Raw genomic sequence first — 14,888 nt, forward strand, 5'->3', positions numbered from 1 at the left:
TCATCTTTGTGTCACTGGATTCCTTCTTAATCTTTTTCCACATTTGGATTCTTCGCTTAAAACAATTCTGTTAGATGAGAAATTAACAGGTAGATGAGAACGACGAAGAGTTGCCCGATTTTTGCAAATTCTATGAGAAGTGTCACAAGTCGAAGAAGACAAATGATTGGATTGATCCTCGATAAGGTGACCTACATGTAAGAATTTAACAATAGATCAATTGACTGGATTTGGGATCAGCCCACGACTCTCTTCACCATATCCGAAGTTGCATCAAGAGCACGTGATAAGGAGACAGAGACCCTGAGATTAGAGATTCGAAACATGTACACCTGATATGTTTTGTTATTAAGATTTTATTTAATTTGGATTTTAATTGTTGGTTTGGATAGTATATGTATTTGTTGGATTATGCTATGTTTATGGATTCTTATTTTCTTTGATATGTACGGTTAATAGTTAAGTTTTGTATATGGTTGAAAATTGAATGCTATAGGTTGTGGAGAAATATTTTTATTGAATGGCTGAGAATTGAATGAATGAATAATTTTGTACATACACAGGTTACAAGTGGCGCAAAAAATATTACAAAACAAATTATAAAAACTAAATGAGACCTTTTGGCGACTAAACAAATGTCACAGGTTGGCTTTTGGCTACTAAAACTTTAGTCACCAATTATAAAATAGTGAAATTTTTGGTTACTAAATTTTTAGTCGCCAATTCTCAAAAAGTAAAACTTTTGGCTACCAAATAGTTAGTCGCCAAACACATATGCTCAATTGGCTACTAAATAATTTAGTCGCTAAAAGTAAAAATATACATATATTTAATTATTTTTAAAAAATATATAAAGTTTTAGTCACCAATAGGTCACTTTTGGCTACCAAAAAAATTTTAGTTGCCGATTGTCTTTCCCGACGAACTATTGGCGACCAAATGGGCGACCAAATATATTAGTCAACAAAAGTGATTGGCGACTAAAATAAGGCTTTTGGAAACTAAAATTTTAGCCGCCAAAAGTGAAATTTCTTGTAATGTGGGAACTAACTTTTATCACTTACCTTTCCGTGGAGCACTCCCTTGGATACAATTAATTCGACTATTAAAATGAATTTTATATATACATATAATGGTATTAGGAGTTTGTCGAGAACATTGTTGCCTAATAACCCTCACCTTTTTGCCCAGAACATTATTATGAATTTTATATATATCAGTTTGCCGAGAACATTATTAGGGATTTTATATATATAAGTTGTTTTTCGACAGTAGTAACATTATTCAGCAACTTTATCAAGTTGCTAACTTATTCAGCAACATTATTCAAAAATTCCCATTTCCTACATCACATTACTCGGCCATACATAAGTTATTCGGCCACTACCTTGTTAAATTCGCGCAGCCGTTCAACCATTTCTGGATGTTCGGCACCACAATTCCATCGCCACGCTCATTGGTGCAAGTATACATAATCATGGTGGCTACCACCGCAGCCTCAAGTGATGCCGACCAAGCTCTCGGCTAAGTCACATTATAAATGAGGGGGATCCAGGTGTTTTGGCACCACTTACTCGGCACACAACTTAAGTTCCTCAGTTTTCCAATTATTTGGGTTAAAACTAGAATCACAAGTTCTTCAACAAAGGTTGTTCGGCAAACCGACAATGGAGATGTTCGGCAACCCAATAAGGTTGTTTGGTAGCTATTCAACCCTTCTCGGCATCACTACAGCTCACCCAATCTACCCATTGTTACTTGGCATCGATAAGCAGCCCAGTAGTGGCAGCGCAACTTGCAGAAAGCTACTCGGCATGTCCACGCATGGACCTTCGCATTACTCGGCAACCATTCCACGTTAAGTGGCCGTTTAATGACAACCTCAGCCCCTATTTGTCAATTTGGTACTCAAACCATGTCTTACCCATGTCAACTACAATTCTGAGAAGAAAACGTCGAAAAATTTGAATTAAAATTTACTCAATGGTTGTGTCTCTTGAGTTTGAAAGGTGTGTCCTTTTAAAGGGTCACAACCTTTTCGAAGAGTCACATAAAAGTCTATTTATTCCATCTCCCTCACTTCATTTGTACCTTTTAAAGGGTCACAACCTTTCTAAAAAGTCACGGAGGGCTCTATATATTCCATCTCCCTCATTTCATTTATTGATGGATTTTCGAATTTTCTTCCTCTATCATTGCATTTATTCTTCATATTTTTCTAAGTCTAATTTTTCAATAAAGAAAGTGCATGCACAACGAAGTTCGCAAGGCTTGCAATAGTAGTGCTGCTAGTGTAAGACATTGGGAGATAGACATCCATTAAATCCTGAACACCGGTGGAAGGACGAATCTGTCTTCAAGACAGAGTGTCACACACTCGACTCGATCAGGTTTTATCAATTTTTTACTGTAAGTTTTGTTACGTTGTTTTTTTGATTGGTTTCAGTTTTAGTATTGCCCAAAAGCCATTTACATATTTTTTAATTATATTTCCTATATAAATTTGGTACTGGTTTCTCTAACAATCTTAAGACAGATTTGTACCATCTTTATATAGGGATTTCAAATTTTTGGTTAAATATGTATTCATTTATTTCTTGGTTTTATACAAACAAAATTTCTACAGTATCCAATGTGATAGATTATAGTTTATGTTTTGAATTGTTGGTTAAATCCATTTTCTAATTTTGTACACGTAGAATATTTTGACTTTTCTTCCCCTATCATTGCATATATTCTTCATATTTTTCTGAGTCCATTTTTTTTTCCCTATAAAGAGAGTGCATGCACAAGGAAGTTCACTAGGCTTGCAATAGTAGTGCTGCTAGTGCAAGACATTAATCGTTGTATCCTGGGAGATAGACGTCCATTAAATCCTGAGCACCAGTGGGAGGACGAATCTGTCTTAAGATTATTAGAAAAATAGTACCAAACTACATGGAAACTATAATTTAAAAATATGTAAACGGTTTTTGGGCAAAACCAAAAACTGAAACCAATCAAAATAATAACGTGATAAAACTTATAGTACATAATAGATAAAACCTTAGTCACACAATGTCGAGAACAAATTCGACAGCTCAACCGCAATGCCGAGAACAAATTTAGTCATTCTTTTTTAGTCACATCTCAGCAACATGTTCCACAACATTGGACATTCTCGGAACAAACACTATATCAATTCACTTGCCTCTTCGGCATGAATCTCATGATTTAATCCTCGGTAGCAATATTGATCGACACTTCTCTCTCGGCATGGAACTAGCATCTCGGCTTGTCAAAATCAATATCTAAATATACCAAAGGATTTGTGTCAACTCAAGGAGTCTAAACCTACTGTGACAACCCTCACCTCTAATTAGTGCTAATCTATTATTAAGCATGATAAGTGGTTGATCGGACTGAAATTCTGAACTGATTGCATGAGTGTATTGTTTAAACGTATTTTTATCTGTTTGATTACTTAATTGATTTGTTCATGTTTAATTTCGAATTGCAAATTGAAGGTCTTATTGGCGGCCGAATCTGGAATTGATTAGTGTTTTATGCTAATTAGAATTTATGTGATTTTATGGCGGATTTAGTGTAAATTTGATTTGGAATGATTAAATTAGATTAAATAATGCTAGTTTAGTGGAATATAGGTTATTACCAAATTGCCACTTAGTGGGCCACCATTACAAACTTGTTTGGCACCTTCATACATCATTCTTCAGCCATGTTCTTAGAGACCCAAACCGTTTGAGAGAGGGAGAGTAGGAGAACAAGATTGATTCATCTAGAATTGGCTTGGAGAACTAGAAGAAATTGAAGGAATTGCATAATTGAGCTTCTATACCTTGAATTCAAGACCTAAGGTAGAGATTTCATCCTCTCATTTGTACATTTGGTTATTCTTGCATGGTTCTAGGGATTATTGGAGGTTGAGTCAAATTATGGCTTAAAGTGTTGAATTATGAGCTAATTCATGCATGCATGTATATATTCTTGCATTTTGAGGTTGTTATCCATGAATTTTTACATGCATGTTCATGTTTATGTTATAGTCCATGAATTCACCATAGTTTTGAGCATAATCTTGCATTTGGTCAAGGTTTAGAGCACTTAATTCATAAGAGTTCTTGCATGTTATATTTTTACATAGTTCATGAGAGTTTCTTTAAAATTGTGTTCAATTGACTTACCTTTGGGCTTGATTTTACAAAATTGATCTTCAAAACATGTTGTAGTATGAGTTTTCAAGTGTTTTCCAAAAAATGGGCCCAAAAGGTTGAGTTTTGATGTGTTGAATGCTTGGTTTGAGCTTGGGAGGCAAATCTGAAAATTCCAGATTTTGGCTTCCACGCTCGAGTGACCATCTTTTGTTCAGAGCTCCGCTCAAGCGAAGGGATGCTGGCTCGAGCGTAGATTACAAGCTCTCAGGTTTTTGGTGCATGCAGATGCACGCTCGAGCGAGGGAACCTACGCTCGAGCGAGGACTGTGTCTTATGCTCGAGCGAGCGTCGAGTGAGCATCGAGCGGGGATTTTCAACATTCAGTACTTTTTTCATTTTTACAGACCGCTCGAGCAAGGAAGTCCACGCTCGAGCGAGACCCCTGTTTTCTGAAAATTTAGAAAAGTGTTTTAAAGTACATCTTTGCATCCTCATTTCATCCTAGGCATTCCTAGGCCTAGTTTAAGGCATCTTAATGAGGTTATTGATGTAGAACCACAACGAGTCAAGATAGGGACTAAGTTGTTGATTCCCAAGTATGTAACTTAGTGTGTGTTCGTTCTGTAACTGTGTAGGGTTGACATCCGAGGATGCTCATTAGCTGCTTATAGCCTAGAGCTCTGTGAGTAACAATGTTGTAAAGATACGTTCAATCATGAATATTTTCTGAATGATCTACTGTACTGCTTTCTGAAATGATACTTGTTACTGAATGAATGCTTGTCCTATTTGTGAACTGAATTCGTGGCATCCATAGCAATCTACTGTTACTGTATTGTTACTGCTACTGATACAGAGATCTCTGTCGGTTCCCATGTTTGGAACCATTACTGTTTACTGTTATGATGGCCATCAACTGACTATTCGGTCTATTAAGACCTACTGTACTATTTTGCTATTGGATGTACCACATATAACTACTATGGTTTCTAAACGATTGATATGACTGTTTAATGACTGAAAGGACATTCATTCTTAACCTCTTTACACAGTTGTTATTCACTGGGCTTTAGCTCACTGTTTATATTTATATGTAGGTGTTCAGGCACCGGATCAATGCTAGGAGCGTCGAATTAAGTTCTAGTTTTTTCAAGCCAACCATTGTGCCTCACTGCGAGGTTCCAGTCCTTCCAAGCTAAGGCTGTTTTGGGGTGTCCCAGTGTCACCCTTCCGTCTTTGTTTTGTAATACTGTTTAAGACTTGTACTGTACTGTGCTAATTAAGGATTTGGTCCCTAACCTGAATGTTTGTACATTTGGTGTATATATGTTTTGCTTATGAATGTGAATATGTTCAGAAAAGTCCTTTTGCATATAGACTGTCACAGCTCATTGGACATCTTTTATTTACTGTTTTGGCTTCCGCCAGCCCCTATACTCTATATTATTGTCTTTACTGTTAAGCAGGCCTTCAGTAATCACGGATTACTGGCTGGTTACTGTGCTAAACCCATAGGGGCTGGTTTGGGTTGTGACACCTACCAACTCAAGGAGCCAAGAGATCACTAAAGTTAGCTGGTAGTTGCGAAACCGGCCAAATTTGCAGAAAAATAAAATTTTCAAAGTTGTCGAAAGCCAGTTTTGACCATATCGGTGTGAAGCACTCATTGAGATGAGTCCAACACAACAGACCGCGTCAAAATCAGACTTAAAACGAAGGAGATACAGGGCCTCAAAGTCATGAGTTCAAAACTGGAACTGTAACGGCCCTAAAATGCGTGTCATATTTGTCTTTGTTTAATTATGAGTTCGACTGGTTCAATTTGATTATATTTGTCCAAATTGGCAAAAATATCTATTGTGATTATAACTTCGGAATTGAAATTGATGGCCTTAACGAGTTCAGAAACCGAAACAGAGGACATGGATAGACTCATTGGAGTTTTTAGAACACTTTCGGAAGTTTAATTGAAAATTGATTTTGTCTGATTCGTAAGGGCATGTTCGGCCCAACCTTCTATTGGTTTATCCTTATATTGTTATATATATATATATATATATTGGAGAGACTTCTAGACTCAACAAGAAGAGAAAAGAAAAAATTGTGAAAGGGAGAGAGAGAGAGAGAGAGAGAGAGAGAGAGAGAGAAAATGGGGGGAAATTAAAGAGAAACTCGAAGATCAAGCTTGGATTCATCAAGTTTATGCATGATCAAGAGTTATTGAAGGCTTGAGGTAAGGTTTTACCTCTCAAATCTTGAAGAGTAAGTGTCAAAGAATGGGTTTCATAGCTTATATGTGATTATATATATGTATGGTGTTATACAACTCAAGAATATGATAAGAAAATATAGAATCTTGGCATCATATCATGTGATTTATGTTCATACCTAGTTTTCTTGCATGATTCATGCATGATTCATGAAGTTTTCAAGATTTCTTCATATAAAATTGGGATTGGAACTCAACTATATATGCTTTATAATTTTTGTGCCCTACTCTTAAATTGAAGTTTCAAATGTTGAATTGAGTTTTTATATGACGTTATGATTTGTGTTTAAAGCTAGATATGTGAAATTTAGCATGATTTTATGAGTTTTAGGCTTAGAAATGTATGAAAATGAAGTTAGATTTTGAAATGGTTGAGTTCCAAAAGTTGAACAAATTTTCAGACTGAAGAAGAACCCAGCAGCACGTGTGGCTTAGAGCCCCACACATGCGGAACAATTTTCCAACTTCAAAGTTTGATTTTTCTTTAACCGCACGTGCGGTGATGGTCTCGCTTGTGTGGAAGTGACTGTCGCACATACGGAAAATAGGGCAATTTTCGAGTTTTGTTTCTGTTCCACTTTTTACCCTTCCAGACCTCCGTTTACATGATTTTCATATGTTTTTATGTGCAATTTCATGGCATGAGCATGGATGGAATTAACGAATGAATGGAAATAACCGAACGAATATTAAAGGAAAAGTAAACGAATTGTTTACCGAGAGTACATGCGTGTTATGATGTGTAGGTGCTAACATTAAAGTGGGACATTGGACAAAACGAGGTGAGTAATTTCCTTGTAATGGTATTTTCTATATGACATATCTTTAATTTGTAAACCTATTCCTTGTATTTGTTATGTGCTTGACAAGAATATCCAGAAAGATAAAGTATGTTATGACCTCTAACGTAAATGTGATGTGGCAAGTTTCGGATGCGAAATATGTACAATATGATGAGTTTCTAAAAGATTATGTTGATAAGAATGAATAAGTCTCCTCTTTTGTATATAATTTTGGAACAATCTTCTGTGTAAATAAAATAAATTGAAACAACTTCAAACAAAATAAAATAAAACTTACAGAATTTATTTTGTCGAACCAATTAAAATCAAAAGACCAAGTCAAGTGTAAGACACTCTGCCCTTAAGACAGATTCGCCCCGCTACGGTGCTTACAGTTAAGGAAAAGAATCTTTCTAATAACAAGACTTGTGAGAGTTCTAAACCTTTGAATTAAATTTTATGATTTTTTGATTTTTAAATAATAAAAAAACATTCTATTGGTTAAATTCTCATTTAATCATTACAATAAAACTCTAATTATTCCATAAATTATAATTTTTAAACGGAAAGTATGCTCAACTATTTTAAAATTTAAATTTGTGTGTCACTATATATAGAAGCAATTCACTAAAATCTAATTATTTTTTATTTTTAAAAATGTCTATTAGTTAACTCTAATTTAACCATAACAATTAAATTATAATTATTCCATAAATTATGACTTTTAAAAAGAAAGTATGCTCAATTATTTTAAAATTTGAATTAATATGAAAGCAATTCAGTAAAATCTAATTATAATCATAAAAAAAAACTCCAATTATTCCATAATTTATGATTTTTAAAAATATATGTATATGTTTCTATTTCACGATTTGAAATTATGTGTCAGTAAATATGCTAAACGATTTAACAAAATCTAAAATTCATAAAAAAAAAAAAAAAAAAACTTTCAAATGGTCACATTATCTATGCTATAACTAACATAATCTTTTTCAAAATGTATAATAACGCTCCTTTGAAAATTCAATATAGTAAGTTTTCAAAATTCCATTTAAAAAAATAAAATTATTTTTATTTTTATTTTTATTTATTTCCAAACTCACACACTAAGTTTCTTCATTAATTTTTATTTATTATTTAAAAATGAAGTATTTACACACAAGTTATGAACTTATACTCCATTAAGTCTTAATTAAGAGTTTTGGACTCTCAAGTCCCATTAAATTTTAATAGTCAGAATTATCCTTCAAACAATGATTGTTTATCATTTATGATTGTCTATAAAGGAACATGATAATTTGACATTTATTTTGATTTTCAAAACTTTAAAACATTAACTTTTAAATTGAAAAAAAAAATTAAAAATTATGTGCCAAAAAAAAAGTAATATTTTTTTTGAAAAAATTGAATTGTTTTTTGTACAAAATTGAAAATTTATCAACTTATACTCTATAACGATTCTGGTTTTTCCTCTCTTTATTTATTGTATTCCAGACTCGGTTCCATGGATGTGTTGTTGTCTCATTCTCATTTCCATCCTTTACTCTTTGTATTTGAGTCTTGGGTTGTGTTGGGCAGGTTTGAAACAGGTTGGTTGTACTTTGAAACCAAAAGTTGATGCCCAGAATTTGGTCTTCAAGCTCGAGCGGGGCTTTTGACGCTCAAGCGGGCCCTTTGTTGTTGCTTCTCCACTCGAGCAGGCGTTTTGACGCTCGAGCGTGAATTTCCATCTCCCAGTATTTTTCTCTGCAGGTCTTCGTACGCTCAAACAGAAGTTTTGACGCTCGAGCGTGACCCATTGATTTTGTTCCTCCGCTCGAGCGGGAAGTTTGACGCTCGAGTGGGAACCATTGCTTGCAAAACTTCTGAGAGTGTGCATCCGACGCTCGAGCGGGGGTTTCCACGCTCAAGCGGGGAGACGTTTATAACAGTCCGAGTTTCACCTTTTTGGATCACTTTTTGATTTTCTTTCTCTCTCTTACTTTTTCAAAACCTCCATTGGAGAGCACCTCACACTAAAACTCCAACTTCTCTCTAGGGTTTGATCTAATTAGAGTGATCTCCTACCCTTGAGCCTTTACAAAAAGTGTAGAGCTTGGTGTGGGCTTCCTATGAATCTAAAAATTTCTTGATTTGGAGCACTTCGGGATTTCTTCATCATCTCGTTTGGGTTTCATCTCTTGAGGTAGGGATAACTACTCATTCTTATGTGCTTTGACATAGATGTTGAGCTATTTGTATAGATGGTTTGATTTGGGAAGTTAGGGTTTGAGATGTGTTATATTGAAAAGAGGGGTTTTGTCCTTTTGACTCATATATGTATATTTTGGGTCTTAAAAAGAGATTATTGATGTTGTTACAATAATTGAGCCTTTGGGTCAATATTGAGAAAAAGGAAGAAAATGCCATGTTTGGGTATATTTGGGTCATTAGTGTAATTAATGACATTTATCATGGAATTATGAAATTGAGTTAGAAATAATGAAATTGACATAATATGAGATGGAATGGTGGAGTTGGATTTATTAATCACTCACCTTTGAAAATTGTTGGTAAATTATCTGTTGATGTAATTATTTTCTGTTTAGAAATAATTGCTTTGGGCTATCGGTGGAGGATAGTCTTGGTTGTTGTAGACAATGCATGATGATTAGGCAAACCGAAACTAATCAATTGAATATGTCATCGAGTATGGCGGTTGGATTAATACAACAAATATGTGTATTGGTTAATTATGTATATGATAATTGTTTATATACATTGTTTTGTGTGGGAGGAGATATGGGATGTACTCCATGGTTTAGGAGAAGATAGGGGATGGACTCCTAAATCGGATATTATTTGGGAGGAGATAGGGGATGGACTCCATTGATACAGCAAATATGTGTATCTATTGAAGTGTTGATACAGCAAATCTGTGTATCAATTATAAAGTATGGAAGTGTTTTTATGTGTTATTGATACAGCATATATGTGTATCTATTAAGGCTTATGGAAGTGTTTTGATATGAGTTGTTATCTCATTTGAATTGTTGAAATGGAAGAATTATTGACATGAGATGTAATCTCATTTAAAGTATATGGCCAAGTTCTGAGCCAGGGTTATGAATTGAGAAATTGGATAAGAAATGGAAAATGAAATGAAACATGGACACATTTGTCATGTAATTGAAATGGGTTATGAATTGATTTATGTGAGTTAAACATTTATCAAATGCTAATGTTTTAGTTATTGCTCATATTATGTTTAGCATACCTCTACTGGGCGTTGGCTTACCCTATCTAGGACATCATTTTCAGGTACATGTAGCATACCACCTCCAAGGACGTAACTTGAGAGGCTTAGTGGCTGGGACATCTTTTGTGATTACATTCTTGTATCACATGTATATCAAGCCAAGGGCTTATTTTGTGTTTTGAGTTAGTACTCTCCTTTTTGTAACCAAGTGTTAGCTTGGAAAGTTGTAAGCCCGCAGGGCATTTACTTTTGTTGTCAACATATAATACATTTTGTAATGAATACTCTGATGAAATGTAATTATGCTTTATTCTCTTATGTCTAAGCATGTCAACAATGTATGATTTATGGGTTTATTTTGAGGGCGTTACATACCAAAGTAAAGGAGTTAATAGAATGAAATTCATATTAAGTACATTAAACTCGTAAATTTCATATACAAACGGCCTTAGGCCCATTCTGTGTCTTTGCTGTACATAGCAAACGTCCTCGGGCCCATATAGATCCTTGATAAACTTATCAGACGGCCTCGAGCCTATTGTATAGCTTTGTCAAATACATCAAACGGCCTCGAGCCAAATTCAAACACTTAAAACGTGTCAAACGCCCTCAGGCCCATTTTCTTCATGCCCATATCTATGTGCATTTCATATTTATGATCATGATCACCTTTTTATTCAAACGGCCTTTGGCCCATTACATTCATATTCAAACGGCCTTTGGCCCACTACGATATTCCAACGGCCTTGGGCTCATCATAATATTCAAATGTATCAAACAACAAATGGCCTTAGACCCAATTCAGACATATCAAACATATCAAATGGCCTTAGGCCCAATTCAGATATATCAAACGTATCAAATGGCAAACGGCCTTAGGCCCAATTCAAATATATCAAACGTATCAAACAGCCTTATTCAAAATTAGACATATAGAATACTCATTCATATTTCAAATCAACAAATCCATGAAGCTTATACAGAAGTAGCATTTGGAAAGTAACATACTTGAAAATATCTTTACTAAGATATTACTCACAGTGTTCTGTCGGTGGATTCGCCCTTGGGCTCGACCCTACACATTACATAACACATATTGGGTCACAAACGATTCAATCTGTTCATAATTTATTCATTCCTCTTAGGCCTCTTTCTTATCTTCTTAATCCATTTACAATGCTTAATGTATGCCTAAGAGTGCTTAGAAATGAAAGAGAACGGAAAACGAATCATAAAATCACCTCTACAAATTTTCTGAAACAGGGCTCTCCGCTCGAGCGGACCCCTTGGGTCTGCAAAAGTACTAGTTACCTCATTTTTGCGGTCGAGCGTAACTTTGGGCACTCGAGTGGAGAGCCAAAATGTGTGTTTGGAAGCTCGAGCGTAACTATTCCCGCTCGAGCGGACGTCAATGTCTGCAAAAGTTCTGGAAGCTAGAATTTTACGCTCGAGCAGACATGCCAAATTCTGGAATTTCCAAAACTGCAATTGAAGCTCAAACTTGATGTTCAAAGGCCCAAGGCTCATGTTTTTGGTACAAAAGGCATGAAAGGACATTATATAACACAAGAACATAAGTGATTTGGAACCAATTGTCTAAAATTATGGTCCATCTCTCAAATCATTCCAAATTCTTCTTGTCAATTTCAAAACTCATGCATGTATGATCTTACATGGGTTCATCATCTTCAAAACATGTAGTGGAGCCTCATAACCTCATTATTCATGGATACATGTCTTAAATGACTTCCAATTCAACTCATTTAACATGTCTTATACACAAACATGAAGATTCATAGCAAATTGTTACATGTATGCACATATTGATCTCAATTTCATCATGATTAACATGCTTCATATTCAAATATGTAAACTCATGTCAAATTCTTTACATGCATGTATGTACAAACTTCAAATTCATCAAATTTAACTCAATTCAAATTCTTGATTACACTTTATCTTTGAGTTCACATAATTACAACTCAAACTCATGAATTCATATCAATTACTCACCTAGAGGCTCCAATCTTCCAATTTCTATCTAGTTCTTGAGCCTAGCCTTTCAAAACTTGAGTTCCCTTGCAAAATCTTCAAGGATGGCTCATTTCTCTCTCTAAATTCGGTTCACCCTCTCTCTCTAGGGAGCTAAATCAGATTTTGAGCTCACCAATATGAGCTTAAGCACACTTAGCTCATTTATATAGGCTTTCCCTAATCAGACTTAATTAGGACTAATCAATGGTGCTTAATTAAGTCAATTTAAACTAATTAATTCCTTCCGAATCAATTTTTAATTAAATTTCACCGTAGGCTCTAAAAGTTACGCTAATCACAATGGCGTAGTCAATTTCGATTTTTGTGGCCGATAAGGCCTTCAATTTTCAGTTTATAACAGTAAGTTGAACAGATCTTCCTACGGTGAACAGATATAAGGCCAAAATCACATATAATCATGCAATTAACACCCAAATTCAAATTAAGGACATAATTACAAACATAATCATGATTAATTAACATAGCACAGGACAGGGTTATCACAAAGGGGCACCCCAAGTTTGTAGAAGGGAGGAGTTATAGACAAATGGAACCTTGGCTCAAACTACTACACACGCGCGCGCGCTCCACCGCTGTCTGACCGGGCACGGGTGTGGGTTGTGGGTCGGGTCGGTTCTTATATTAATTTTTTGGACAAAATTCATTTGAATTTTTTCAAAAATATTTACGAAAAAATTTAATTTAATTCAAATTTGAATTTAATTTCTGTCCTAATTTCTTTCCTCCTTCGGTTCAAGTCCAACAGTTTCAAAAAGACCAAAATAGATTCGGTTGCTGGGCAGTTTCTGAACAGATATGTAACTGCAACAGTTACCAGCAGTTATCTGTCTGAAACAGTGCTGTATCTGTTCAGTTTAAAATTTGCATCTGTTCATTCAATTTTAGCACCTGTTCAGCAGATTAGTTTGGCTATAAATATAGGCCATTTTCCAACAGTCATTTGATCCAAAAATAGTCTGAAAAATTCATTTTTCTTGCTGTCCTATTTTGTTCCTTTGCATAAATTATTCTTTATATTATTTTTTAGGAAAAATAAAGAGAGTATAGAACACAAGGTTTTTGTTCGCCGTACAAATTGTTTGGAATGCTACCACAATTTGTGAAGATCATTGTATCCTGGAAGATAGACGCCATTTGTCCGTAAGCACCGAAACGGGTCGAATCTGTTAAGGACAGATTGTCACACACTCGACTTGATCTTTTAAATATTCATTTGGTTAGATAAAATAAATTCAGTACGTTATTTATTTTATTTGTTTAATTTTGTTTCAATTTATTTATTGTACACAGAAGATTGTTCCAACACCAATTATGTGAATGATGTGGGAAGCCTACATTCATGATAAATTGATTAGGAAATACAAAATTTGAAATTTATTAGTTATTTATTTCAGTATTCTTTATATATTTTGTTCCTATTTCTATGTGAAGTTTTAAATTGGAGTGATATTATCATTTTAAATTGATTTATTATAATTGAATTTCGCAACACGTATGATATCAAACAAAAATTATTTATAATGTATTCAGGCACGGGTTATCCCCAGTGCTCTAATATAATAGCTTCTTGTGTACATCTTTTGTATAACTTTTCAATCAATTCGTTGAAGATGTTCTAATATAATAGTTCTCGTGTACATTATTTATATAACTTTTCAATCAATTCGTGGGCCTTCCTTTCTTGGAAGAAGGTAAGAATTTCATTATTAAGAGGAAAAAAAATTCTATTCATGCATAAATTGCACAACAATATTATATACTTAAAATTTTTATTTAGAATTATTAATATATTGTCTAGATTTACTCTATGTATAGATCCCACAATACACCATTTAATCTCTACCACACAAATTTTTTGGACAAAAATCAGGTACTCTTTTTTAGGCACATAGAATTTCTGTTAATTTTATATAAAAAAAAATTCACAAGAATGATGAGATAATATTATTTTCGTAAATACAATCCAACTCAAACTAGGGCTCCATTTGGTTTGGTTTTGAAAAATAATTTTTCAAAGTCGTTATTTTTTTCGTATTTTTTTTAATGAATTTTTTTTTTCATATTTTAGTTAATTTTTTTATATTTTAAATGCATCTAGATTAGGTGTATCTAAAAAGAAAAAAAATTTATCCAAATATAAAATTTCTTTTATCAAAAGACAGAAAAAAATCACAAAAAAATATCAAAACTGTAGAACTTATTTTTTTTACAATTTTCTTTCATTTTTTTAGTAATTTTTTTTTTCATATTTAGATCATTTTTTTTACTTTTTAGATACACCTAATCTAAATGCATCTAAAAAAATTTAAAAAAAAAATTGAATTAAAATATAAAAACATTTATTAAAATAAAAAAATAAGAAAAATAATAATGATTTTAAAAAATTATTT

The 14,888-nt window shown here is 33.8% G+C and overlaps 1 protein-coding gene across 1 annotated transcript in view; it reads right to left on the reverse strand.

The window, feature by feature from the left end:
- Nucleotides 1-14,888, reverse strand: part of LOC114303519 (uncharacterized) — a 25,116-nt gene continuing 10,228 nt past the window's right edge. The window contains exon 7 of the mRNA XM_082905319.1: nucleotides 1-191. Within this exon, the coding sequence (XP_082761445.1) occupies nucleotides 1-191 (191 nt within the window). The remainder of the gene's footprint in view (nucleotides 192-14,888) is intronic.

This window comes from Camellia sinensis, chromosome 14 (assembly GCF_055761805.1).
Source record: "Camellia sinensis isolate YWXY chromosome 14, ASM5576180v1, whole genome shotgun sequence".
NCBI lineage: Eukaryota > Viridiplantae > Streptophyta > Magnoliopsida > Ericales > Theaceae > Camellia > Camellia sinensis.